Source organism: Rhincodon typus, chromosome 1, assembly GCF_021869965.1.
Source record: "Rhincodon typus isolate 14 chromosome 1, sRhiTyp1.1, whole genome shotgun sequence".
NCBI lineage: Eukaryota > Metazoa > Chordata > Chondrichthyes > Orectolobiformes > Rhincodontidae > Rhincodon > Rhincodon typus.
Window position 1 is genome coordinate 12,228,876 of NC_063332.1, and position 27,952 is coordinate 12,256,827.

At 41.9% G+C, this 27,952-nt stretch overlaps 1 protein-coding gene across 1 annotated transcript in view; it reads right to left on the minus strand.

The window, feature by feature from the left end:
- dnaaf9 (dynein axonemal assembly factor 9) overlaps nt 1-27,952 on the minus strand; it is a 253,262-nt gene that overhangs the window by 14,947 nt on the left and 210,363 nt on the right. Inside the window, exons 29-32 of the mRNA XM_048602079.1 lie at nt 6,196-6,233; nt 3,777-3,912; nt 2,253-2,339; nt 1,163-1,269 (exon numbers count right to left, since the gene is read on the minus strand). Coding sequence (XP_048458036.1) covers nt 1,163-1,269; nt 2,253-2,339; nt 3,777-3,912; nt 6,196-6,233 — 368 coding nt within the window. The remainder of the gene's footprint in view (nt 1-1,162; nt 1,270-2,252; nt 2,340-3,776; nt 3,913-6,195; nt 6,234-27,952) is intronic.

Below are 27,952 nucleotides of genomic sequence, written 5' to 3' on the forward strand. Positions count from 1 at the left end.
CTGCTAAGCTTTTCCAGCATCTGCAGTTCCTACTATCTGCTGGAAAAGCTTAGCAGGTCTGGCAGCATCTGTGAAGAAAAAATAACAGAGTTAATGTTTCGGGTCCGGTGACCCTTCCTCAGAACAGAGGGAGCGTCACTGGACCCGAAACGTTAATGCTGTTTTTCTTTCTTCACAGATGCTGCCAAACTGCAAAGGGTACTGCACATCTTAACTGAGTAATAATAAAAGACTGAAAGCACATGGGAAATTTGAGTTGTAACATCTTTACGTAAGGGCAACTACACTGGATTCAGAAAGATTGACAAGGAGAGGGAATCAGGTACGTAACTTTTAAAAAAGCCAATGTTAAGTAAAGCTTGGGTAAGCAGATTTAAACCTGGTGATGTCTGATTGGATAGTTTGATGCTAATACTCTTTAGACTGGTGAAAGGCAGGTGATTATGTAATGGACAGGGAAGAAGGAAAAAAAATCTTAACTAACTTCTCAGAAGAAACAGCTACATAGCCAAAGTAAAATGTTCGGTTGGGTGATCAATAGCTTGGCAGAACAAGATAAATTTTAAAACAGTCGCAGAAGAAAAAATGGGCTGAGTGAGGAAATTCCACAGCTTGGTGAACATATGGCTAAAGGTCAGCTTTGTGACTGCTCCTTGTTCATTATGGGTGCTGCATTAAAACATGATCAAGCTCAACTGGAATAGCCAAACGATAGAACTTGCTTAGATTTCTAGATATATGATGCTACCTTAATTGATATTCAAATGTTAAGAAAATTAGTTGAAGTGCCCAACTAAGAAACCCATCAAACAATATGCCAGAGAAATATTAAAGGACTTTTTTTAAAAATGTACATTTCAAGACTTCGGTTTCATAATATTTTAGGTACAAGCATAGCAAACAGACCAGATATGAATTTTTACCATTTCAAATGTAACACCCCAGTCAGTGCCAGAAACATCAACTGCAGCCATCTGTGCATGAACTTAACCAGGGATACATGTCTTTCAGATATAAAACCAAAATATTAGGTATTCAGGCCACTGCCGTTTCTTATCCCAGGAGAATATATTTCAATTCAACTGTAGTTTCATTCAACTGCTACATTTGATCTCAAACACAACCAGACTAGAACTGAACATACCAAGGGAATGGCACTTACCTTTACATTTAGTTACAAATCGGGCCTTTTCAAGTGGACGGTTGAACCTGATACAGATCTGAGTCATTTGTGGGAAAACTGAACCTGATCTGAATTTGCCATTCCACCTTAAGAAAACAACAAAAAAAAAAAATGCAATACATTCCTTCTGACTAAAATTAAGTCATTTTCTGCTGAAGTAATTTTTTATTCCATCAGTTAAAACATCCTGCTTGTTGCTACTGCTCATAAAAGTCAGTAAGTTTCACCACAGGCTATTACTTTTATTTAATTAGAAAACCTCAACATTCACATGCATTTTTCTTTCAAGGAATGCAAGTCTATTCCCAAAACTTCTATCACTTCTTGCATTTTCAAGCATCCAAAAAGTCCACACTTTCATAGAACATAGAACAGCACAGTACAGGCCCTTCGGCCCAAAATGTTGTGCCAACCTGTTATCCTACTCTAAGATCAAACTAACCTGCATACCCTACATTTTACTATCATTTATGTGCCTACCCAAGAGTTGCTTAAATGTCCCTAATGTATCTGACTCCACTACCACTGCCAGCAGCGCATACCACGCACCCACCATTCTCTTTGTAAAGAACCTACCTCTGACATCGCCCCTATAACTTCCTCCGATCACCTTAAAATTATGCCCCCTCATAATAGTCATTTCTGCCCTGGCTACATTAACCTTTCCTCATAAGACCCGCCCTCTATTCCAGGCAGCATCCTGAAAAATTTTCTCTGCAGCCCGTCTAAAGCTTCCACATCATTCCTATAATGAGGCGACCAGAGCTGAACACAAATAAACACAAAACCAGGGTTTTATAGAGCTGCAGCATAACCTCGCGGCTCTTAAACTCAATTCCCCTGCCAATGAAACCCAACACACCAAGCGCCTTCTTAACAATCCTATCAACTTGGGTAGCAACTTTGAGGGATCTATGGACGTGGACCCCAAATCCCTCTGTTCTTCCACACTGCTGAGAATCCTGCCATTAACCCTTCATTTGCTCAGGCTGAGTTTGATTCTTTTTTCATGTCAGCACCTCAAGAAACATAAAGCATTGAACCGGATAGAATTTTATCTCATGCTTACCAACCAGGAAACATCAAATATCGTGCTCTCAACATTGAGGGCTCTGAAAAACTGTTTTCAGACAAAATCATTTCAACATCAGCATTCCTGTATTTTGGGAAAAAGGATAAGAAATAGGGTAAAAGATAAGTATTTTATGAGGGAGATTAGTTGCCTGACAGATTGTTGAATTCATGCAGTACAGTTTTTTTCAGTTGGAGAAATTAAAGGCAAGTCTTGCACATCCCATTCAATCACTCCTTCAGATTCATTAATATTGTATCCATTTCACTTACTTATCAAAACAAAAGGAGCTCATGGCCCTACTCTTCAAGCATTGTTTAGTGGAGGCAAAGGGGGTTTCGCTGGCTAGCTAGAGAATCAATCAGAGTCTTGCGTCACCACTTTTTGAGAAGGCTTCCTGCATCACATGTCCCTTGGGCAGAAGATGGCCTTCCTGGGAGTCAAAGACCCTGGAAGCACAGGTCACTGGTTCCAAAAAATGCTGGCCAATCAGACAGCAAGGGGAGGGAATGTGACTTGTATCATCAGCACTCCCCTCCCACCTCAACTTCCCAACATCAGGTTCCTCGATCAGACACCAAGTGTTTTTGAGCAAGGAACTCTCACCCTAGCAGCAAGGAATTTTCAGCCTGGAAGCCAGAAAGCAAACATGCCAGCATTTTCTCATGTTCTCCATATGACAGGCCTCATCCTGACATCGGTATTAATTGCCACCTTAAGGGGCTGATTGGCAGTAGAAGAGGAATTCTGTGCTTGGGACCTTTCTGCCACGGATTTATCTGAGCAGAGGTGCGAAGGTGGTGGAGTCCTCACATTACTGCTGGTTTAAACGCCTCCCTGCCAATGAACTCACAAAGAGGGCACTGTGTTCTGCCTGTCATGTAGAATAAATTAAACTTTTAAAAATTATTCATTTATGGAATGTGGATTCATTAGCTAAGCAAGCACAATCCCTAGTTGTCCTCAAGGTGGTGGTGGTGAACTGTCTTCCTGAAGCCATGAGTCCATTTGGATTAGGTAGACCCACAATGCCATTAGGGAGGATATTCTAGGATTGTGACCCAGTGACACTAAAGCAATAGTAATATATTTCCATGTCAGGATGGTGAATGGCTTGGAAGGGAGCATGAAGGTGAAGGTGGTGTTCTCATGTATCTGCTGCCCTTATCCCTTTCGATGGTAGTGGTTTGGAAGGTATTGTCTAAGATGCTTTGGCAAATTCTTTGCAGTGCATTTTGCTGACGCTACACTCTGCTGCTACTGGTATCCATGGTAGAGAGAATGAATGTGTGGAGGTGGGGGGGATGGGAAATTAATTCAGAATTAGTCATGAACAGAAATGTCAAACTGGCTTTTAACGTGGAAGTTGCAAGGCATTTTTGCTTGGAATTAACTTCATAGATTATTTTTAAATGTATTCCTCTACAACTGTACACAAGGAATTTTTATTATTATTCATTGTATGTGTCCCTTGAATTAATGTAGAAATTCAAAAAAAGATATTGAGCAGCAATTGAGTACCTGGTCACTGCTCCCTTTTCTGCAAGAATGAATCCAATGTTGGGATTTGCTACACGAATTAACTTCTGCAGATGCATCAAAAGTGGATGTCTTTGCTCTGAAGTCAAGCTTGTAAAAACAACATTACTGACCAAGCCTACAGAAAAGCATCAAACAAATCAAAGACAACATACTGAACTCAGTTTTTTCAAAAAACTAATTCATTCACAGAATACAGGCATCACTGACGTTGCCAGCATTTATTGTCCATCCCTATTTTCCCTCAGAAAGGTGCTGCTTTCTTGAACCACTGCAGTCCACGTCCTGTAGATAAACCCACAACACCATGAAGGAGGGACTGCCAAGATTTTGACCCAGTGATATTAAAGGAATGGCAACATGTCAGGATGGCGAGTCGCTTGGAGGGAAACTTGCAGGTGATGCAAGCAGTCAGGAAGGTAAATGGTAGGTTGGCCTTCATAATGAGCGGATTTGAGTACAGGAGCAGTGATATCTTTCTGCAATTATACAGGGTATCGTAAGACCATACATGAAATGTTGCGTGCAGTTTTGGTCTCCTTATCTGAGAAAGGATGTTATTGTAACAGAGGGAGTGCAGTGAAGGTTTACCAAAACAGAAGGCTGGGACGGTTTCAGAGCAGCGAGCTGAAGGGCCAAATAGAGGTCGTTATTTTAGATCTAATATTGTGATGAAAAGGGTTATTTAATAATCCTGCTGTAAAAAGAGTTGTGGCTGAATGAACATTATGATAGAATTTTACATGACTAAAAGTGAGATAGTTCATTGTAAAGCAAAGGTGTTACATTTGAATAGGAAAAATTATGAAAATAAATGAGCTGCATTGGTTGAGCTAATTGGGAAAATACATTAATAGGCACAACTTTACATAAATGGACAGTGTTTAAATAACTGTTAAATGGTTTACAACACTGATAGCAACACTCCTTCAAGGTGCAATAACTAAATAAAAGGTCAGTCAAGGATGTTAAGGGCTGGAGAAAATTTAAAAAAAGCTTATAAAGTTGCCAAAAAGTCAAATATATGAGGATAGGGAAATTTTAGAATATAGCAAAGGAGGACCAAGAAATTGATAAGGAAAGGAAAAGTAGGATACTAATGCAATCTAGCAAAAAACATAAAAATGGATTGTGAATGCTTTTACAAATATGTATAATGGGAATGTTTGGCTCAAACAAAAGTGGGACCATTAAAAACATAATAAAAAGAATTTATAGTGGAAATAAATGGCAGGGATAGGTGATGCATTGGTAATCATTGTCCAAAACTTCATAGATTATATGCAAATAGTTTGGCTTGGTTTATTCAATTTTGTTTTCATTTCCTTTGCATGATAAGCTTCAGTTTTATTGTTAAAACCAAAGCTGCAGCTTTGCTTGTTTGTGTTTCAGTGAAAGACCCTAATTTATCAAGCTGAATGTCAGTCTGGAATCTGACTTATCCAATAATAACACTGGCTGGGATCATACTGAGATGCGCATCAAACAATGTTTAGTTACTTTTAGTTTATACATTACACAATTCTCAAGCTTCATATTTATCATGACCAATATTTCTTCTAGACTGTGCAGCTGCTTTGTGGGCCCACGCACACCACTGCTTGCTGATACGCTTCTTCAGCCACTGCTGATCACAGACCTCAGAGGTCCACGCAGCGTCTGGAGAAATTAGAGCGACATTAAGTCACGACATTCCTTTACCACTTTACCATGGCCGCTGAAAATATGTATTTATTTTTAAAAAGGTATCGGTCTCTATGGGGATCATGTCATGAGTAAGAGCAATAACAGTTCAGTTGATTTAAAGTCTTGTCACATATCATAATAGATAAGAATCAAATTCCTTCTCATGATTTCAGGTGGAAAGAGAACTCAGAGACACCATCGAAGAGGAGGACTGAGTTTGACTATAGAACCATCAATGATCAAAGCATGCAGTAAAATAGAAAGGTCCCTCAGATAGAGAGATAGATGAGTGAACCAATATGCCAGGAAGAATAGACTTTAAGTGCTGTTAGCTAATATTGTTGAGAATGAAAAATTAAAAGAAGTGGAAATAAACTGTAAAAACTTATCTAAATGTAACAAAAAATCTCAGCTCAGATAGTTGACATCAAAAGACATTACTGCTGAGTTAAAATGCAAATTGGGGGATTGTTTGAGTGCCAACATGTAATCATTATATAGACAAAATTAAAATATCATAAGATGCAGGAGTAGAATTGTGGCATTTGGCCCATTCAATGAGATCACGGCTGATCTGATTATCCTTAACTCCACTTTCCTGCCTTTTCAATCAAAGAGATGCTACGTACATTAGCAGTGGTTGCAACAGAAGTTTGCAGTAACAAGGAAATTATTTTCAGCATCATGCACAGCCTTAGGTATTAATCTTGCATACCTTGGGAGCACTGATCCAAAAGTTTTGGGAAAAATAACCTGGAAAGAGAATACTTATGTTAAAGTTTCAAAAAACAGATATTTAGACAAAAAAAATGATATGCTGCTCAGTGAAATGTCATACAAATAAATCTTTATTTTGCTAAAAAAAAGCTCTGTTGTCTCTACAACTTGCAAGTTTGAGGTTTTTACATTTTGATCAAGTTCACATTCCATCCTTTGCTATCATTCACTTTACTGTATTACAAGCAACCTTAATACCAGTGTCACATGACTGTATAACTCATACGGAAGCAGTGAAACTTTTCGAAGTCTTGCAATAATTACAAGCTTCCTTTTTATTTCAAAACAATAATGATACAAAATTCTTCAACATAAAAAAATAAAACTTTACACCAAGAATCTTCGTCCTGGGAGACAAAAACAATTAAAGGCAGTTTGTTGAAGTAGAATTGCTCCCAATTGCAACTTTAACTAATGCAGATGAAGTTTTTTCAAAAACTGATAATGTTGCTGTCTCGTCACACAGTTAAGAGAAATTAACACATCTTACCAAAAGATCCAGCATGAACTAAATTAAGAAATACTAACAAGAAAACAAAACACACTTTCACTTGTAAAGTGAAAGAGCTACAACAATCTGCAAAATCTATGAAGGCAATGTATGTAGGCAAGGAACAAAAAAAAAAAAATCAAAGAATCTGTGTGGAAGCAGGCCATTTGGCCCATGGAGTCCTCACCGACCCTCCTGTAACCCAAGATCTTCTTCCTCACTGTCAACCACCCAGCCAATCTTTGTCATTCATAAACTTATCACCCCTCCAGCCCCAACTAGCCAAGCTACCCTGAATCCCATGTGTATTTACACTTTATTTTTAAGCAGTCTCCCATTTGGGATCTTGAAGGCCTTACTGAAATCCATATAAACTATCTCAACCACATTACATTAAAGGATTTGGCTCAGTTGGCAAGATCCGTGACCCTCTATTAAGAAGGAACTGCTGAGTTTGAATAAAATGTTCAGTTGAGGACCTGTTTATCAAGAGGTGAGAAAAACAAATTTGAAGTGGTGCAAGAAATTCTATCAATCCCAATACTTCTCCTTCTGCAACACTATCAGAAACAAATCAATTGTCATTGTCCAACCTGGGTTTGCACAAATTGTTGGCACAATACTAAGGAATGCAAGGATAAGGAAAGAAAGAACTTGGATATTATATGGTGTTTTTCATGACTATCAGATGTCTCAAAGCACTTTATAGCCAATGAACACTTCTGGACATGCAGTCGCTGCTGTATTCCACGAAATACTGCAACTAAATTGGGCACAACAAACTTCCTCAAACAACAATGTTCTAACGAGGAACAATTTTATTTTTTGGCTACGTTAATTGGAGATCATTGTTGGCTATGACACCAGGAATATCGTTCTTGCTATTCTTTGAGTTAGTGACCTAGGACGTTTCACATCCCAGCATTTTGTGACTCAAAGGCAAGGATGCTACTAAAAGAAACTTAATATAGAACTATGTCTAAAGTTGTGTCACAAAGGTGACATCTGACATAAGTCAACATTATGCAGTAAGAACGGAGTTTTAGATCAGTAATTGATTGATTGTTGTCACATGTACTGAGATACAGTAAAAAGTGTTGTGTTTTTATATACAGACAGATCGTTCCATACAAAATGAGTCAGGGTAGCAGAACAGGGTGCAGAATAGTGTTACAGCTGCAGAGAGAGAGAGAGATCAGAATTAACATTAGAGAGCCCACTCAAAAGTCTGATAACTGGGGAAGATGATGTTCTTGAATCTGTTCATACGTGTATTCAAACTTTCATACCTTCTGCCTGACAAAAGGGGATGGAAGAGAGTATAACCAGGGTGGGAGGGGTCTTTGATTATGTTAGTTGCTTTCCCCGAGGAAGCAGGAAGTACAGATGGAGTCAACAGATGGAAGGCTGGTTTACATGATGGACTGTGCGGCATTCATGACACACTGTAGTTTCGGCCTTGGGAAGAGCAGTTGCTATACCATGCTCTGTTGCATCCAGATGGGACTGAAGCAGCATAGAGGTCAAGGGAGAGAATTCTAAAGGTAACATCCATAGAACTAAAGGTATGGACTCAAATGATGAGGCAAAGTGATTTTCAGATGCACAAGAAAAAAGATTTTAAGTACTGTAGTCATTATGAAGTTGAGAAGTGGATTACATGAGATTGAAGATGGATCAGACCCGAATATGACCGAAGAATTTTGAATTGGAGATACATGTCGAACTTGATTCACTGTTTTCTGATAATGTCATTAAGAGGCAGCACTTGAATGAGGAAAGGAGGTAATCGAAGGTCGATCCTTGAGGAACACCAGAGGTGTGTGGCAGGAAGGAAACTACTGCTCAAGATGCTCTAGTTATTGTAGACTCAGCTTGAAAAAGATTACACTGGGAAATGTTTTGGGGACATCCTTAAAATGTGAGAAGGCTGCTATAAAAGTAAGTCTATTCTTCCTTACAAAATGTTTCAATTATTAACAGTACTGGGTGTGCAATAGTCTCTTCCTGCCCTGCAGACTTTTAAAAGTATATGGCAATAATACTGGGTTTGACAGTCCAGAATCATCTGCATCCTGAACAGAATAAACGTTCTTCTCAAAAAGGCGAGAATTTAAGACAGTTTCAGTCACAAAACTGTTATGGTGCAGAGGAGCTGACTAGACCACAGGCAACACAAGATCTTGTATTGTGCAATGAGATAGGAGTAATGAATGATCTCAATGTGAAGGCAGCCCGAGATAGCAGTACCTCAGTACAAGTGAATTTTACATTCATTTGGGGGAAAATGTGAATTTTTAAAAAAAATTTCAAAAAAAAAAAAAAACAGAAATCACTAGGTCATGAAATTAGAGCTGACAAATTAAATGGAAAGATATAGAGCCAGACAGTACCAGTTCTTCAAATGAGCAGCTTTATCTAGTGCCAATCTCCTGCCTTTTCCCCATACCCTTGCACGCTATTTCTGTCCAAATAATCATCCAATACTCTCTTGAATGCCAGTTTCCAGTCAACCTGGTCAGTTACTGAAATGCAGAAATCTTTCAACAATTTCTGATACTAAAAACAAAATTTGGCAATAATTGAATACATCAATAATACCTAGCATAAATAAAACAATTATATTTCAAGACATCAGTTTCACCAAATGATTTAATTGGAAACAATTCAAATTTATACTTCATCTTCAAAGCCATAAAAGTCAATCCAGAAGGAGATGGCTTGCTGGTAAAAGTTGTTTTTGTTCATAGTTACAGCTACATAAGTTTCTGCAGTTCATGGTGTGTACGTAGATTTTAAATATTTGAAGTGATAGTGATAGCAATTTTAGATTTCACTACTGCAGGAAACAATGGTTTCACACATCTGCAAACTAATATATATACAAACTGAGGAAAAATTAATTTGGAGGTGCAATGCTATAGAAAGCAGCAAGAAGTGAACAACTGCAAACTGAAGATAAGGAAGGAGGGAACAAAAGAGTTTAATAACTGAAATAATAACAGCGTGAAATTATATAACACTTTGAATAAGATGCTGAACTAATTAGAAAACCAGGCTTGATGAGTGGTTTACTGGAAACAGAAGATATTAGATGAGTTCAGCATTTTACTTGTTCCTTGAACATCACACAAAACAGTAGCTTCCCACAATGATACCTCCCCAGTGTTTAAGAAATTAATCTAAATTGTGTCTGTGCAGTGGAGAGTATCTCTTATTGGCAGCCCAGTGACCCCTGCTGGAAAGTAAGTGTATGGATGTCTTAGGTATACAGAATATAAGAGCAAGAGCAGTCCATTCAGCCCATCAAGCCTTTCCAAGTGATCATAACTGATCCTCTATCTCAGTGCCGTACTCCTGCCGTCTATCCATGCCCCTTTACACCTTTGGTCTCCAGAAATCCATTTTAATCTGCATATAGACTGGAAAAGTCAGAGGGGGAAACGTAGCCGACATGAGGAGTTCAAAGAATATTTCTGGGACAGTTTCTGAGAACAGCGTATTCTGGAGTTGACCAGAGAGCAGGCAATACAAGACATGGTATTGGGCAATGAGATGGGATTAATAAATGATATCAATATGAAGGCAGTCAAAGATAGCAGCAACCATAATACGATTTGATTTCACTCACGTTGAGGGACAGAAGCGCTTGACATTTTCATTTTTAATTTTATGAAATTATGTGGGCATGACATTATAGCTGGCTACAGTGAATTGGCAAATTAGGTTGAAAGATATAGAGAAAGTGGCAGATATTTAAGAAAATACAGAATAGATAGAGATGTAATAGAGATGTCCAGCATGGAAAAAGACCCTCTGGTCCAGCTCCTCCATGCTGACCAGATATCCTAAATTAATCTAGTCCCATTTGTCAGCATTTGGCCCATATCCCACTAAACTCTTCCTATTCATATACTCATCCAGATGCCTTTTAAATGTTGCAATTGTACCAGCCTCCACCACTTCCACCAGCAGCTCATTCCATACACGCATCACCCTCTGTGTGAAAAAGTTGCCCCTCAGGTCCCTTTTCCTCTGTCACCTTAAACCTCTGGCCTCTAATTTTGGACTCCCCTACTGTGGGGAGAAAACCTTGACTATTCACCCTATCCATGTCCTTCATGATTTTATAAACGTCTATAAGGTCACTCCTTGACTTCCAAAGCTCCATGGAAAATAGCCCCAGCCTATTCAGCCTCAAAACCTCCCACTCTGGCAACTTCCTTCTAAATCTTTTTTGAACCCTTTCAAATTTAATAACATCTTTCCTATAGCAGGGAAACCAGAATTGAACACAGTATTCCAAATGTGGCTTAACCAATGTCCTGTACAGCCACAACATGACCTCCCAACTCCAATATTCAACATAGCAACCAATAAATGCCTTCTTCATTACCCTGTCTACCTGCAACTCCACTCAAGGAACTACAAACCCACATCTTAAGGTGTCTTTGTCTGGCAACATTCCCCAGGACCTTGCCATTAAGTGTTTAAGCCCTGCCCTAATTTGGCCTACCAAAATGGACCATTCCAACAAGTAAGAATTAATGCAAAGGATAAACTCTCAGTATTGAAAATTGATGCAAAATATCTGTTGAATTCATTTGCCTTTTTCCATTATTAATTCTCCAGTCTCACTTCCTATTGGACCAGCACTTGAACCTTGTCAATTTTTTTTTGTTCACTGTTTGTAGAAACTATTGTTATCTGTTTTTATATTTCTGGCTAGCTTTCTGTCCTGCTTTAATGTTATCCTCACTTTGTTTTGTCCATTCCTTGCTACAATTTGATTCTGTCCAGTCTTCTGACCTGTTACCTGTCTTTGCACAATTATATGCCGGTGATTATATGGATGGTGAGATATTGTATTATAGGTCTTTTTACCAACCCATTCAAGCACTCCATACTTACTAATACCGTGCAAACTTTTGTGTACAGTAGATACAATTAAGTAACTCATTAAAATCCGAGCAGTATGGCATGTAAGAATTGTGTATAAAGAGGCTACTGTAAAAACTGTACTTCTGGAACTGTAAAATCTGGAACTCATTGCCTAAGAGGTTGGTAGAAACAGAAACCCTTATAACATTTGAGTAGAGCGTAGATGTGCAGTTGTGATGCAAAGGCATACAAGGCTATAAGCCAAATGCTGGAAAATAGGATTAGAACAGTTAGATTGTTGTTTTTGACTGGCATGGATACAATGGATTGAAGGGCCTTTTATGTGGTGCAGATCTCCATGACTCTATGACAGAGAAATCAATCACCAAAGAAGTAGTACTGAAACAAAACCAGATGCTGCTGAAAAAGGTCAGCAGGTCTGAGGAAGGGTCACCAGACCCGAAACGTTAACGAAGGGGAAACGATGGCCTAGGGGTATTATTGCAGCACTATTAATCCAGAGACCCAGAAAACATTCTGGAGACCCGGATTCAAATCCCGCCGCAACAGATGGTGGAATTTGAATTCAATAAATATCTGGAATCAAGAGTCTAATGTTGACCGTGAATCCATTGTTGATTGTTGGAAAAACCCATCTGGTTCACTAATGTCCTTAGGAAAGGAAACTACCATCCTTACCTGGTCTGGCCTGCGTGCGACTCCAGACCCACAGCAATGTGGTTGACTCTCAACTGTCCTCTGGGCAATAAATGCTGCCTAGCCAGCGATGTCCTCATCCCGTGAATGAATAAAATAAAACTCGGAATTCTCTTCACAAATGCTGCCAGACCTGCTGAGCTTTACAACATCCGCAGTTCTTTTGGTTTTTAAGTAGTACTGAATAAGTTGTTGGAGCAATGGGCTGACAAGGTTCTGATGGAGTAAATCCTAGGGTCTTAAAAGAAGTAGCTAATGAAGCAGTTGATGCATGAGTCTTAATTTTCCAAAATTCCCTTGATTCGGGGGATGGTCCCATTGATTGGGAAATAGTGGATATAACTCCTTTATTCAAAAAGGGGAAAGGTGGAAAGCATGAAAAATGAGATCAGTTAACTTAAAAATCCTGTCACAGGGAAAATTCTAGATTAATAATGAAGTAATAGCAGGTCAGTTGGTAAAGTAAAGGCAACATTGTTTTGTGAAAATTTAAGCTTACAGAATACTGAAAGGCCTGGAAGGAGTGGACATGAAGATGTTTCCACTATTAAGAGAGACTAGGACCCAAGGGCACAGCCTTAGAGTGAAGGGACAACCCTTTGGAACTGAGGTGAGGAGTAATTTCTTCAGCCAGAGGATGGTGAATCTATGGAACTCATTGCCTCAGAGGTCTATGGAAGCCAAGTCATTGAGTGTATTTAAAACAGAGATAGATAGATTCTTCATTAATAAGGTGATCAAGGGTTATTAGGAGAATGGGGTTTAGAAACACACGAACCATGATCGAACAGCGGGCAGACTCGATGGGCTGAATGGCGCAATTCTTCTTCTATATCTTATGGTCTTCTAAAATCGTTGGACTTCTTTAATGAGGTAACACGTTGTTTGAGTAAATGAAATTGGTGGATGTGTTGTACTTTGATTTCTACAAAGTATTTGATAAGGTGTTATAAAAAAGATTTTTGCATCTTTTACAATTTATACAAAACAACTTAGTGAAGGCATAGAAAGTAGGGTTGCAAAACTTACCGATGGCACAAAAATAGGTCAGAAAATAAGGAGGTGTGAAAAGGACATAAGGAAGTATAAAAGGATGGAGATAGGTTAGGTTAGTGCGCAAAGATCTGGTAAATGGCGCACAATGTGCAAAAATGTAAAATTATTCATTTTGCCAAGAAAAGTAACAAGGCAGCATATTACTTAAACTGAATTGAATTAAATGATTTACGGTCACTTGTATTTAACAAATAAATAGTGAAAAGTGTAATACATAGTCGCGCGCTGCACCATTTGGAGTTATATTAAGATGGTGTGAGGCTTGACAGCTCTAAGATGCAGATGAGTCTGGGAGTCCTCAATAAATTTGCATGGAGGTACAGCAAGAATTAAGAAAGCTAATATAATGTCATAGAACAAGGAACTTAAATGGAAAAGTAGAGGTTACACTTCAATTATATACAGCACTGGTGCAGTACCGGTCACTTTATTTATGGAAAGACATAAATGTATTGGAAGCAGTTCAGAGAAGGTTTACCAGACTAATACCGGAAATGAGAGGGATATCTTATGAGGGAAGTTTGGACAGTCTAGGATTTAACTGCTGGAGTTTACGAGAGTGAGAGAAGACTTGATTGAAACATACAAGATCCCAAAGAGTGTTGATAGAATAGATAGATAGACGATGTTTCCTCTTATGAGAGAATCTAGAACCAGGTGTCAATATTTCAAGGTCAGGTGTCAGGTTTGAGTGAAAGATCAAAAGGTACGTAGGAATGCGTTTAAGTCATGATCTTATTGAATGGCAGAGCATACTTGAAGGGCTGAATGGCCCAGTCCTCCTTCCAATTCACGTTTTCAGACTTTTAATTCTTAAACTAATTCAGTCACTTGGCCTCCACAGTTTTCTATGGTAGAGAATTCCTCAAGTCACCATCATCTGAATCAATAAATTTCTCCTTTCATGAAAGAAGCGTCAGCAATAAGGGTGACTAACTTAGAGCGTGGATCAGTACTTGGAGCTACGATGTTGTGGCCATTACGGAGACTTGGATAACACAGGGGCAGGAATGGTTGTTGGATGTTCTGGGGTTTAGATGTTTCAAAAGAAATAGGGAGGGAGGTAAAGGAGGTGGGGGAGTGGCATTGCTAATCAGGGGTGGTATCACAGCTGCAGAAAGGGAGGTCGTCAAGGAGCATTTGTGAGAGTCAGTATGGGTGGAAGTCAGAAACAGGAAAGGAGCAGTCACTTTATTGGGAGTTTTCTATAGGCCCCACAATAGCAACAGAGACACTGAGGAACAGATTGGGAGGCAGAGTTTGGAAAGGTGCAAAAGTAATAGGGTTGTTGTCATGGATGATTTCAACTTCCCTAATATAGACTGCAAATAGTTTGGATGGAGCAGATTTTGTTAGGTGTCCAGGAAGGATTTCTGACTCAATATGTAGATAGGCTGACTGGGGGGAGGCCACATTGGATTTGGTGCTTGGCAACGAACCAGGCCAGGTTCACACAGGTTTCACACAGGAAAAAGACAATGTTGTCGAGGAGAATACTGAGATACAGGCTATTAGACTAGATGGGATTGAGGTTCATAAGGAGGAGGTGTTAGCAATTCTGGAAAGTGTGAAAATAGATAAGTCCCCTGGGCCGGATGGGATTTATCCTAGGATTCTCTGGGAAGCTAGGGAGGAGATTGCAGAGCCTTTGGCTTTGATCTTTATGTCGTCATTGTCTTCAGGAATAGTGCCAGAAGACTGGAGACTAGCAAATGTTGTCCCCTTGTTCAAGAAGGGGAGTAGAGACAACCCTGGTAATTATAGACCAGTGAGCCTTACTTCGGTTGTGGGTAAAGTGTTGGAAAGAATTATAAGAGATAGGATTTATAATCATCCAGAAAGGAATAATTTGATTAGGGATAGTCAACATGGTTTTGTGAAGGGTAGGTCGTGCCTCACAAACCTTTATTGAGTTCTTTGAGAAGATGACCAAACAGGTGGATGAGGGTAAAGCGGTTGATGTGGTGTATTTGGATTTCAGTAAAGCGTTTGATAAGGTTCCCCACGGTAGGCTATTGCAGAAAATACGGAGGCATGGGATCGAGGGTGATTTAGCGGTTTGGATCAGAAATTGGCTAACCTGTAAGAAGACAGAGGGTGGTGGTTGATGGGAAATGTTCATCCTGGAGTTCAATTACTAGTGGTGTACCGCAAAGATCTGTTTTGGGGCCACTGCTGTTTGTCATTTTTATAAATGATCTGGATGAGGGCGGAGAAGGATGGGTTAGTAAATTTGCGGATGACACCAAAGTTGGAGGAGTTGTGGATAGTGCGGAACGATGTTACAGGTTACAGCGGGACAAAGATAAGCTGCAGAGCTGGGCTGAGAGATGGCAAATGGAGTTTAATGCGGAAAAGTGTGAGGTGATTCACTTTGGAAGGAGTAACAGGAATACAGAGTACTGGGCTAATGGTAAGATTCTTGGTAGTGTGGGTGAGCAGAGAGATCTTGGTGTCCATGTGCATAGATCACTGAAAGTTGCCACCCAGGTTGATAGGGTTGTTAAGAAGGCGTACGGTGTGTTAGGTGTTATTGGTAGAGGGATTGAGTTTCGGAGTCATGAGATCATGAGGTCATGTTGCAGCTGTACAAAACTCTGGTGCGGCCGCACTTGGAGTATTGCGTACAGTTCTGGTCGCCGCATTATAGGAAGGATGTGGAAGCATTGGAAAGGGTGCAGAGGAGATTTATCAGGATGTTGCCTGGTATGGAGGGAAGGTCTTATGAGGAAAGGCTGAGGGACTGGAGCTGTTTTCGTTAGAGAGAAGGTGGTTAAGAGGTGACTTAATAGAGACATACATGATGATCAGAGGATTAGATAGGGTGGACAGTGAGAGCCTTTTTCCTCGGATGGTGATGGCTAGCACGAGGGGACACAGTTTTAAATTGAGGGATGATAGATATAGGACTGACGTCAGAGATAGGTTCTTTAGTCAGAGAGTAGTAAGGGCATGGAATGCCCTGCCTGCAACAGTAGTAGACTTGCCAACTTTAAGGGCATTTAAATGATCATTGGATAAACATATGGATGATAAATGGAATAGTGTAGGTTAGATGGGCTTCAGATTGGTTTCACAGGTCGGCGCAACATCGAGGGCCGAAGGGCCTGTATTGCGCTGTAATGTTCTATGTTCTATGTTCTAGGTGTCAGATCTCTCAGTGGGAGAGCATTTCGGTGATAGTGATCACAACTCCCTGACCTTTACTATAGTCATGGAGAGGGACAGGCGCAGACGGTATGCGAAAGTATATAATTGGGGGAGGGGGAATTACAACGCTATTAGGCAAGAACTGCGGAGCATAAATTGGGAACAGATGTTCTCAAGGAAATGTACAACAGAAATGTGGAGGTTGTTGAAGGAGCACTTGCCACGAGGATAGGTTTGAGGCAAGGAAGGGATGGTAAGGTGAAGGAACCTTGGATGACAAGACATGTGGAGCATCTAGTCAAGAGAAAGGAGGAAGCTTACTTCAGGTTGAAAAAGCAAGGATTGGACAGGGCTCTAGAGGGCTACAAGGTAGCCAGGAAGGAATTGAAGAATGGACTTAGGAGAGCTAGAAGGGGGCATGGAAAAGCCTTGGTGGGTAGGATTAAGGAAAACCCCAAGGCATTCTATGCTTATGTGAGGAACAACAGGATGGCCAAAGTGAGGGTAGGGCCGATCAGGAATAGTGGAGGGAACATGTGCACAGTCAGAGGAGGTAGGGGAGGTCCTTAATGAATACTTTGCTTCTGAAGTCCCCAGTGAGAGGGACCTTGACATTTGTGAGGGCAGCATGAAACAGGCTGATATGCTCGAACAGGTTGATGTTAGGAAGGAGGATATGCTAGAAATTTTGAAAAACGTGAGGATAGATAAGTCCCCTGGGCCAGATGGGACATACCCAAGGTTTCTATGGGAAGCGAGGGTAGAGATTGCTGCTCCTTTGGCGATGATCTTTGTGTCCTCACTATCTACTGGAGTAGTACCAGATGATTGGAGGATGGCAAACGTCACTCCCTTGTTCAAGAGAGGGAATAGGGATAATCCTGGGAATTACAGACCAGTCAGTCTTACTTCTGTGGTGGGCAAATTATTGGAGAGGATTCTGAGAGATAGTATTTATGATTATTTGGAAAAGCACAGTTTGATTAGAATTAGTCAGCATGGCTTTGAGGGGGACAGGTCATGCTTCACAAGCCTTACTGAATTCTTTGAGGATGTGACAAAACACATTGAAGGTAGCGCAATAGATGTGGTGTATATGGATTTTAGCAAAGCATTTGATAAAGGTTCCATATGGTAGGCTCATTCAGAAAGTAAGGAGGCATGGGATTCAGGGAAATTCAGCTGTCTGGATACAAAATTGTCTTTCCAATAGAAGACAGAGGGTGATAGTAGATGGAAAGTATTCAGCCCGGAGCTCAGTGACCGGAGGTGTTCTGCAGGAATCTGCTCTTTGTGATCTTTATCAATGACTTGGATGAGGAAATGGAAGGGTGGGTTAGTAAGTTTGCCGATGACACGAAGGTTGGTGGAGTTGTGGACAGCACGGAGGGCTGTTGTAGGTTGCAACAAGACATTGACAGGATGCAGAGTTGGGCAAAGAAGTGGCAGATGGAATTCAATCCAGAAAAGTGTGAAGTGATTCATTTTGGAAGGTTGAATTTGAATGCAGAATACAGAGTTAATGGCAGGATTCTCGGCTGTGTGGAGGAACGGAGGGATCTTGAGGTCCAAGTCCATAGATCCCTCAAAGTTGCTACCCAAGTTGATAGGGTTGTATTTCATAGAATTTTTTTTTCATAGAATCCCTAGTGTGGAAACAGGCACTTTGGGCCAACAAGTCCACACTGACACAAAGAGCATCCCACAGACCTATCCCCCAATCTACATATCCCTGAACACTATGGGCAATTTAGCATGGCCAATCCACCGAACCTGCACATCTTTGGACTGTGGTTGTAAAGAAGGCGTATGGTGTGTTGGCTTTCATCGGCAAGGGAATTGAGTTTATGAGCCGCGAGGTTATGCTGCAGCTCTATAAAACCCTGCTTCGACCACACTTGGAATATTGTGTTCAGTTCTGGTCGTCTCATTACAGGACGGATGTGGAAGCTTTAGAGAGGGTGCAGAGGAGATTACCAGGATGCTGCCTGGACTGGAGGACAGGTCTTATGAGGAAAGTTTGAGGGAGCTAGGGCTTTTCTCATTAGAGCAAAGAAGGAAGAGAGGTAACTCGATAGAGGTGTACAAGATGATGAGAGGCATAGATAGAGTGGATAGCCAGAGACTTTTTCCCAGGGCGGAAGTGACTATTACGAGAGGGCATAATTTTAAGGTGACTGGAGGAAGGTATAGGGGAGATGTCAGAGGGTTCTTTACACAGAATGGTGAGTGCATGGAATGCACTGCCAGCAGTGGTAGTAGAGTCAGATACATTAGGGACATTTAAGCAACTCTTAGATAGGCACATGGATGACAGTAAAATGTTGAGTATGCAGGGTATTTTGATCTTAGCGGGATAATAGGTCGGCACAACATGGTGGGCCGAAGGGCCTGTACTGTGTTGTACTGTTTTATGTTCCTCCTAGTTGGAAATGTGCCATTTTGTATTCTGAAATCACGACCCCTTGTTCTAACTCCCTCCAACAGACAGGGAAAACATTATACTTGCCAACAGTTTGTCCAGTTTACCATAGTTTTAAATGTTTCAGTGAAGTCACCTCTCGTACTTGCAAACTCCAGTAAATGCACAATTAGTCAACCCATTCTCTCCTCAGACGATAAACTTGCCATCACAAGAATCACTCTTGGTTAACCTTTACTTAGTTAAGGAGGCCAAAACTGCATACAATACACCAGGCTTGGTCTCACCAAGGTCCTGTACAATGCAGTAGTACCCTATACTCAAACACTCTTATAGCAGAGGCGATGACCAGGTGGTATTATTGCTAGGTGTCAATCCAGAAACTCAGATAATGTTCTATGGCAGGTGGTGGTAACTGAATTCAATAAAAATCAATTACCAGAAGTGTAATGATGACTATGAAACTATTATCGAGTGAGGGGAAAAACCCATCTGGTTCAGTAATCTGGTTCACAGAAAGGCAATAGCTTCGTGGTGTTATGACTGAATGAAAAACCGAAAGAACTGTAGATGCTGTAAATCAGAAAGCGAAACAGAAATTGCTGGAATAGCTCAGCAGGTCTGGCAGCATCTGTGAAGCAAAATCGGAGCCAACGTTTTGGGTTCAGTTCTGAGGAAGAGTCACCGGACCCTAAACGTTAGCTCAGATTTCTCTTCACAGATGCTGCCAGACCAATTGAGCTTCCCCAACAACTTCTGTTTTGGTTTCTGGTATTAATGACTGGACTGTTAATCCAAAGACTTAGGGAATGTTCTGGGGACCAGGATTTGAATCCTGCCACAGCAGATGGTAGTATTTGAATTCAATAAAAATCTGGAATTAAAAGTCTAATGATGACCACGAATCCACTGCTGATGGTCAGGAAAAACCCAAGTGTACATTAATATCCTTTATGGAAGAAAACTGCCATCCTTTCCTGGTCTGGCCTGGTAACTCCAGACCCATTACAACATGGTTGAATCTAAACTGTCCTCTAGGCAATGAGGGATAAGCAATAATGCTCGCCTAGTCAGTGATGCCCACATGCCGTGAATGACCAAATAAACGTTCTTGAGGGAAGGACACTGCTGTGAGAAAGGAAATCAGCCATTCTTACCTAGCCTGGCCCATATGGGACTCCAGATCCACAAAAATGTGCTTTGCTCTTTATTGTCACAGAAACAGAAATTGCAGGAGAATCTTAGCAGGTCTGGCACATTTGTGGAGAGAAAGCAGTATTAACGTTTCCGTTACCAGCAAGCTGGCAGCAGGGTAAGTTGGTCCATTTGGAGCTCCACTCTGCTTGCCAGTTCTCAGAACAAAATTACAGCACAGGAACAGGCCCTTCAGCCCTCCAAGCCTGCGCCGATCCAGATCCTCTATCTAAACCTGTCGCCTATTATCTAAGGATCTGTATCCCTCTGCTCCCTGCCCATTCATGTATCTGTCTAGATACATCTTAAATGACGCTATCGTGCCCGCCTCTACCACCTCCGCTGGCAACGCGTTCCAGGCATCCACCACCCTCTGCATAAAGAACTTTCCACGCATATCTCCCTTAAACTTTTCCCCTCTCACCTTGAAATCATGCCCCCTAGTAATTGAGTCCCCCACTCTGGGAAAAAGCTTCTTGCTATCCACCCTGTCTATACCTCAATCAGGTCCCCCCTCAACCTCCATCTTTCTAATGTAAATAATCCTAATCTACTCAACCTCTCTTCATAGCTAGTGCCCTCCATACCAGGCAACACCCTGGTGAACCTCCTCTGCACCCTCTCCAAAGCATCCACATCCTTTTGGTAATATGGCCAGAACTGTACGCAGTATTCCAAATGTGGTCGAACCAATGTCCTATACAACTGCAACATGACCTGCCAACTCTTGTATTCTATACCCTGTCCGATGAATGAAAGCATGCCCTATGCCTTCTTGACCACTCTATCAACCTGCGTGGCCACCTTCAGGGTACAATGGACCTGAACACCCAGATCTCTCTGTGCAGCAACTTTCCCCAGGGCTTTTCCATTTACCGCATAGTTCACTCTTGAATTGGATCTTCCAAAATGCATCACCTTGCATTTGCCTGGATTGAACTCCATCTGCTATTTCTCCGCCCAACTCTCCAATCTATTTATATTCTGCTGCATTCTCCGACAGTCCCCTTCACTATCTGCTACTCCACCAATCTTAGTGTCGTCTGCAAACTTGCTAATCAGACCATCTATACCTTCCTCCAGATCATTTATGTATATCACAAACAACAGTGGTCCAAACATGGATCCCTGTGGAACACCACAGGTCACATTCTCCATTATGAGAAACTCCCTTCCACTACAACTCTCTGTCTCGTGTTGCCCAGCCAGTTCTCTATCCATCTAGTTAGTACACCCTGGACCCCATGCGACTTCACTTTCTCCATCAGTCTACATGGGGAACCTTATCAAACGCCTAACTGAAGTCCACGCATATGACATCTGCAGTCCTTCCCTCATCTATCAACTTTGTCACTTCCTCAAAGAATTCTATCAAGCTGGTAAGACATGACCTTCTCTGCACAAAACCATGCTGCCTATCACTAATAAGCCCATTTTCTTCCAAATGTAAATAGACCCTATCCCAACTCCAGCTCCTCAAAAACCGTGTTAGGGAACTGGAGCTGGATGAACTCCGGATGATTCGGGAGACTGAGGGGGTGATAGAGAGGAGTTACAGGGAGGTGGTCACACCCAAGGTACAGGAAAAAGGTAGCTGGGTGACTGTCAGGAAGGGGAAAGGGAATAGGCAGACAGTGCAGGGATCCCCTGTGGCCGTTCCCCTCAATAATAAGTATACCATTTTGGATACTGTTGAGGGGGACAACCTACCAGGGGAAGGCCATAGTGGACAGGTCTCTGGCACTGAGCCTGGCCCTATGGCACAGAAGGGAAGGCGGGAGAATAGGAGAGCAATTGTAGTGGGGGATTCGATAGTAAGAGGCACAGACGGGCGGTTCTGTGGACGCGAACGAGATGAAAGGATGGTATGTTGCCTCCTGGGTGCCAGGGTCCGTGATGTCTCGGGTCGTGTCTTCAAGATCCTTAAGGGGGAGGGTGAGCAATCAGCAGCCATGGTACACATCGCTACCAATGACATTGGTAGAAAAAGGACTGAGAATGTGAAAAACGAGTACAGCGAGTTAGGTTGGAAGCTGAAGTCCAATACAAACAGGGTAGTTATTTCTGGATTACTACCAGTGCCACATGATAACGAGGTAAGAAATAGGGAGAGAATGCAGCTAAACACGTGGCTATGGGGCTGGTGTCGGAGGGAGGGCTTCCATTATGTGGATAATTGGAGCACATTCTGGGCAAGGTGGGACCTGTACAGTAAGGACGGGTTGCACCTGAACCGGAAGGGCACAAAATATCCTGGGAGCGAGCTTTGCTAGAGCTGTATGGGATGGTTTAAACTAGTTTGGCAGGGGTTGGGGAACCGGATTTATAATTCAGAGGATGAGGTATTCGGCCTTCCAACCGACACAACAGGGAGTGAAGTGGTTTATAAAGAAATGCGGTGGATGGAGCGTAATTGCGGACACCGAGATGGTTTGAGGTGTGTATACTTCAATGCAAGAAGTATCAGAAATAAAGCGGATGAACTTACAGCATGGTACTTGGAACTACGATGTTGTGGCCATTACAGAAACTTGGGTAACTCAGGGAGAGGAATGGATGTTGGAAGTTCTGGGATTTAGATGCTTTATAAGAAATAGGGAGGGTAGAAAAAGAGGTGGGGGAGTGGCATTGCTGGTCAGGGCGAGTATAGCAGCTACTGCAAGGCAGTTTGAGAATGATATGTCCACAGAGTCAGTTTGGGTTGAGGTCAGGAACAAGAAAGGAGCAGTCAGTCACTTTGTTGAGGTTTTTTTTTGTACAGATTTTGTCCAGTGCGCTCAGGAAGGATTCCTGACACAGTATGTAGATAGACCAACACGAGGAGAGGCCACTTTGGATTTGGTGCTTGGCAACGAACGGGCCAAGTGTTAGACCTGTTGGTAGGAGAGCATTTTGGCGGTAGTGATCATAACTCTGTTTCTTTCACGATAGTCATGGATAAGGATAGGTACATACGGCAGGGTAAAGTTTATAATTGGGGGAAGGGTAATTACAATTCAGTTAGGCAAGAACTGGGTAACACAAATTGGGAACAGATGCTGTCAAGGAAGAGCACCACAGAAATGGGGAGATTGTTTAAGGAATGCATACTGCATGTGCTCGATATGTTTGTCCCTAGCAGGCAGAGAAGATGCGGTCGAGTGAGGGAGGCATGGTTCTCCAGAGAGGTCGAACGACTGCTTAAGACGAAGGAGGCTTATGTAAGGTTTAGGAAATGAGGAACGGAAAAGGCTCTAGAGGGAGACAAGTTAGCCAGGAAGGAGCTGAAGAAAGGGCTTAGGAGAGCTATAAGGGGGCATGAGAAAACCTTGGCGGATAGGATCAAGGAAAACTCCAAGGCTTTTTACACGTATGTGCAGAACAAGAGAATGACCAAAGGGTAGGGCCAATCAAGGATTGTGATGGGAGTTTGTGCACAGAGCCTCAAGAGATAGGAGAGGTCCTTAATGAATACTTTTCTTCAGTATTCACAACTGAGAGGGACCTAGTTATAGAGGAGGACAGTGTGAAACAGGCTGGTAGGCTAGAGGAGGTTGATGTTAGTAAAGAAGACGTGCTAGGAATTCTGAGGAAGTTGAAGATAGATAAGTCCCCCGGGCCAGATGGGATTTATCCAAGGATTCTATGGGAAACGAGGGACGAGATCGTAGGGCCTTTGGCGATGATCTTTTCGTCCTCACTGTCCACGGGTATAATGCCGGAAGACTGGAAAGAGGCAAACGTCATTCCCTTGTTCAAAAAAGGAACAGGGATAACCGCCGAAATTACAGATCAGTTAGTCTTACGTCAGTGGTCGGCAAATTATTGGAAAGGGCTCTGAGAGACAGGATTTATGATCACTTAGAAAGGCACAGTTTGAATCGTGATAGTCAGCATGGATTTGTGAGGGGTAGACCATGCCTCACAAACCTTATTGAATTCTTTGAAGAGGTGACCAAACACATGGATGAAGGTCGAGCAGTGGATGTGGTATACATGGATTTAAGTAAGGCATTTGATAAGGTTCCCCATGGTAGGCTCATGAAGAAGGTAAGGAGGCATGGGATAGGGGGAAATGTGGCAGATTGGATTCAGAATTGGCTGACCCTTAGAAGACAAAGGGTGGTAGTGGACGGAAAATATTCAACATGGTGCTCAGTTACTAGTGGTGTACCACAAGGATCTGTTCTGGGTCCTCTTCTATTTGTGATTTTTGTAAATGATTTGGATGAAGGAGCGGAAGGGTGGATTAGCAAGTTCGCGGACGATACGAAGGTGGGTCACATTGTGGACAGTACGGAGGGCTGTTCTAGGTTACAAAGGGACAGTGATAGGATGCAGAGCTGGGCTGATAAGTGGCAGATGGAGTTTAATCCTGAAAAGTGTGACGTGATTTATTTTGCAAGGACAAACTTGAAAGCAGAATACAGGGTTATTGGAAAGATTCTTGGCAGTGCAGAGGAGAAGAGGGATCTTGGGGTTCATGTGCACAGTTCCCTGAAAGCTGCCACCCAGGTGGATGGAGTTATTAAGAAGGCATACGGTGTGTTAGCTTTCGTTAATAGAGGGATTGAGTTCAAGAGCCGTGAAATTACGCTCCAGCTATAAAAAAAGCCTGGTTCGGCCACATCTGGAGTATTGTGTCCAGTTCTGGTCGCCTCATTACAGCGAAGATGTGGAAGTGTTGGAAAAGGTGCAAAGGAGATTTACCAGGATGTTGCCTGGAATGGAGGGAAGGTCTTACGAGGAAAGGTTGAGAGAGCTAGGGCTTTTCTCTTCAGAACAAAGAAGGATGAGAGGTGACTTGATAGAGGTGTACAAAATGATCAGAGGTATAGATAGAGTAGACAGCCAGAGACTTTTTCCTAGGGTGGAGGTAGCTTTTATGAGGGGACATAGTTTTAAAGTGAAAGGAGGTAGATATTGGGGGGACGTCAGAGGTAGGTTCTTTACTCAGAGTGGTAGGGGCGTGGAATGCATTGCCGGAGAGGGTAGTGGAGTTGGCCTCATTAGGGGCATTTAAGTGGCTATTAGATAGGCATACGGATGATAGTATAAAGGTAGCAGTGGAGGTTAGATAGACCTTAGGTTTCCGGTAAAAGTTCGGCACAACATCGTGGGCCAAAGGGCCCGTACTGTGCTGTACTATACTATTCTATGTTCTCAGTATCTTCTCCAGCAGCTTCCCCACCACTGACGTCAGGCTCACCGGTCTATAATTACCTGGATTATCCTTGCCACCTTTCTTAAACAAGGGGACAACATTAGCAATTCTCCAGTCCTCCAGGACCTCACCCGTGCTCAAGGATGCTGCAAAGATATCTGTTAAGGCCCCAGCTATTTCCCCTCTCGCTTCCTTCAGCAAACTGGGATAGATCCCATCCGGACCTGGGGACTTTTCCACCCTAATGTCTTTTAGAATACCCAACACTTCCCCCCACCTTATGCCGACTTGACCTAGAGTAATCAAACATCTATCCCTCACCTCAACATCCATCATGTCCCTTTCCTCGGTGAATACCGATACAAAGTACTCATTAAGAATCTCACTCATTTTCTCTGACTCCTCGCATAACTTCCCTCCTTTGTTCTGGAGTGGGCCAACCCTTTCTCTAGTTACCCTCTTGCTCTTTATGTATGAATAAAAGGCTTTGGGATTTTCCTTAACCCTGTTTGCTAAAGATATTTCATGACCCCTTTTAGCCCTCTTAATTCCTCGTTTCAGATTGGTCCTACTTTCCTGATATTCTTCCAACGCTTCATCTGTTTTCAGTTGCCTCGACCTTATGTATGCTTCCTTTTTCCTCTTTCTCTTTCTTTCTTTGTGCTTCCTTTTTTCCTCTCCCTTCTTCTCTCTTTTAACCATCTAAGGAATCGGGAAGGAGCTGGATCGTGACCAAGAACCATGTAGCTGGAGCTGAACACACAGGTTGTGTCCTGCGATGACAGCGGTTCAAGTGTGGGCCAGAGCAACAGAAGTAGATCATGAGTGGGCTGATGATGCAGCCGAGAGCAGGACACTGGCAGCAGCATGGCATGGTCTGGAAAGCCCAGAGCGGGACTCTTGCAGAAACATGGCATGGGCTGGAAAGCCTGAAGCGGGAGTGCGGCAACCAAAGGGCCTGTTTCCATGCTAAATTACTCTATGAAAGTTGGACTCTCAAATCATCTTTTTATTCTTATCTTACGCTAAGTTAATGTAAATGGCAGCATGTATGCATGGTGAAGGTACACACTTTTCACTGTATTTTTAGTTTGAAACATGTGACAATAAATGATTCAATTCAATCAACTCAATTCAATTCAAGCTTCTTCAGAACTGGCAATTAGGGACGAGCAATAAATGCTGGTCTAGCCAGTGATGCCAACATTCCAAGAATTAATTTTCAAAAAAGTACCATTTCCCTTCCCAATGCCCCCTTTTTTTTCAGTGGCTGTGTTCTTCCAGCCTCCTGTTTGTCTACCTTAGATTCCAGCATCTGCAGTTTGTTTTTGTCTCTTCTTTCAGTGGCTGTTGTACAAGGACACCCAGGTATCTTTTTAAAATCAACATTTGTTTTTCTTACCAACGTGGGTAAGTAACATCACATTTATCTATTTGAAATGATATCTGTCATGCAATTTCCACTGATTCAATTTGTCCTGAAGCCCTTCTACTCACTCAATTCTACCTCGTTGTGTCATCAACAAACCTCAAAGTACTGTATTTGTCACCATCATCCAGCTGGGGCTCAGGCATATATCCCTGTGGTACACATTAATCAATGAGTTGCATTCCAGAGAAGACCCATTTATTATTATATTTCCTATCTGTTCACCAATTCTCAATCCATGGCTGTCTATTATTCCCAAGCCCTTGTGCTTTGATTTTGGACAATAACCTCTTGTATGGGGCTTCAAACGCTTTCTGAAAGTCGAAATATACCACATCCAGTTGTTCTCCCTTGCCTACTCTACTACCTACATCTTCAAAAAAAACTTCGCCAAATATGATTTTGCTCTAATGAATCCAGGTTGACTGTACCTAATACTCTTGGCATTTTCTAAGTATCCTGTTATCAATGTTCCCTCTGAGCTGTGTGGTCATTCGGATGCTTCGTGCATACCAATTGGCTTGTGGATGCATTGACTTCTAATGGATGCCACTGTTGCACATGGATCTCAGAGGTCCACTCAGCAGCAGGAAATATGAAAGGGAACATAGGTCATTACATACCTTACAACAGACTCCAACATTTTCCCTGCTACTGATGATCAGTCAGACCACGTGCAGAGCTGTTAAAATGCAATGTTTCTTTGAAATTTTTTTCACCTGACTATACTGCCAATCCTTTAACTGTCTTACTTCTAACTTATTTTTTAAACACTGTAAAGTAATGTAACTACTTTTTACTCCTCTTTTGTATCTACAACTTGTACCTAGATACTTGTATCTAAGATGGTGCCATATTAGGCAGACATTGTAAAAACTTTTCACTGTACTACTACAGTGGAGTACATGTGACAAAGATATTCTACTCTATTCCACAGGCCAACCAGTTTGTAACTCGCTTTTTCCCCCCCTTCTGATCTATTTTAAGTAGTGGGGTCACATTTGTGAGTTTCCCATCTGTTAGTACTGCTCCAGAATCTACAGAAAGTTTGAAAAATGCCAATCAACACATTCACTATGTTTCAGAGATAGTAGGAACTGCAGATGCTGAAGAATCTGAGATAACAAGGTGTAAAGCTGGATGAACACAGCAGGCCAAGCAGCATCAGAGGAGCAGGAAGGCTGACGTTTCGGGCCTAGGCCCTTCTTCAGAA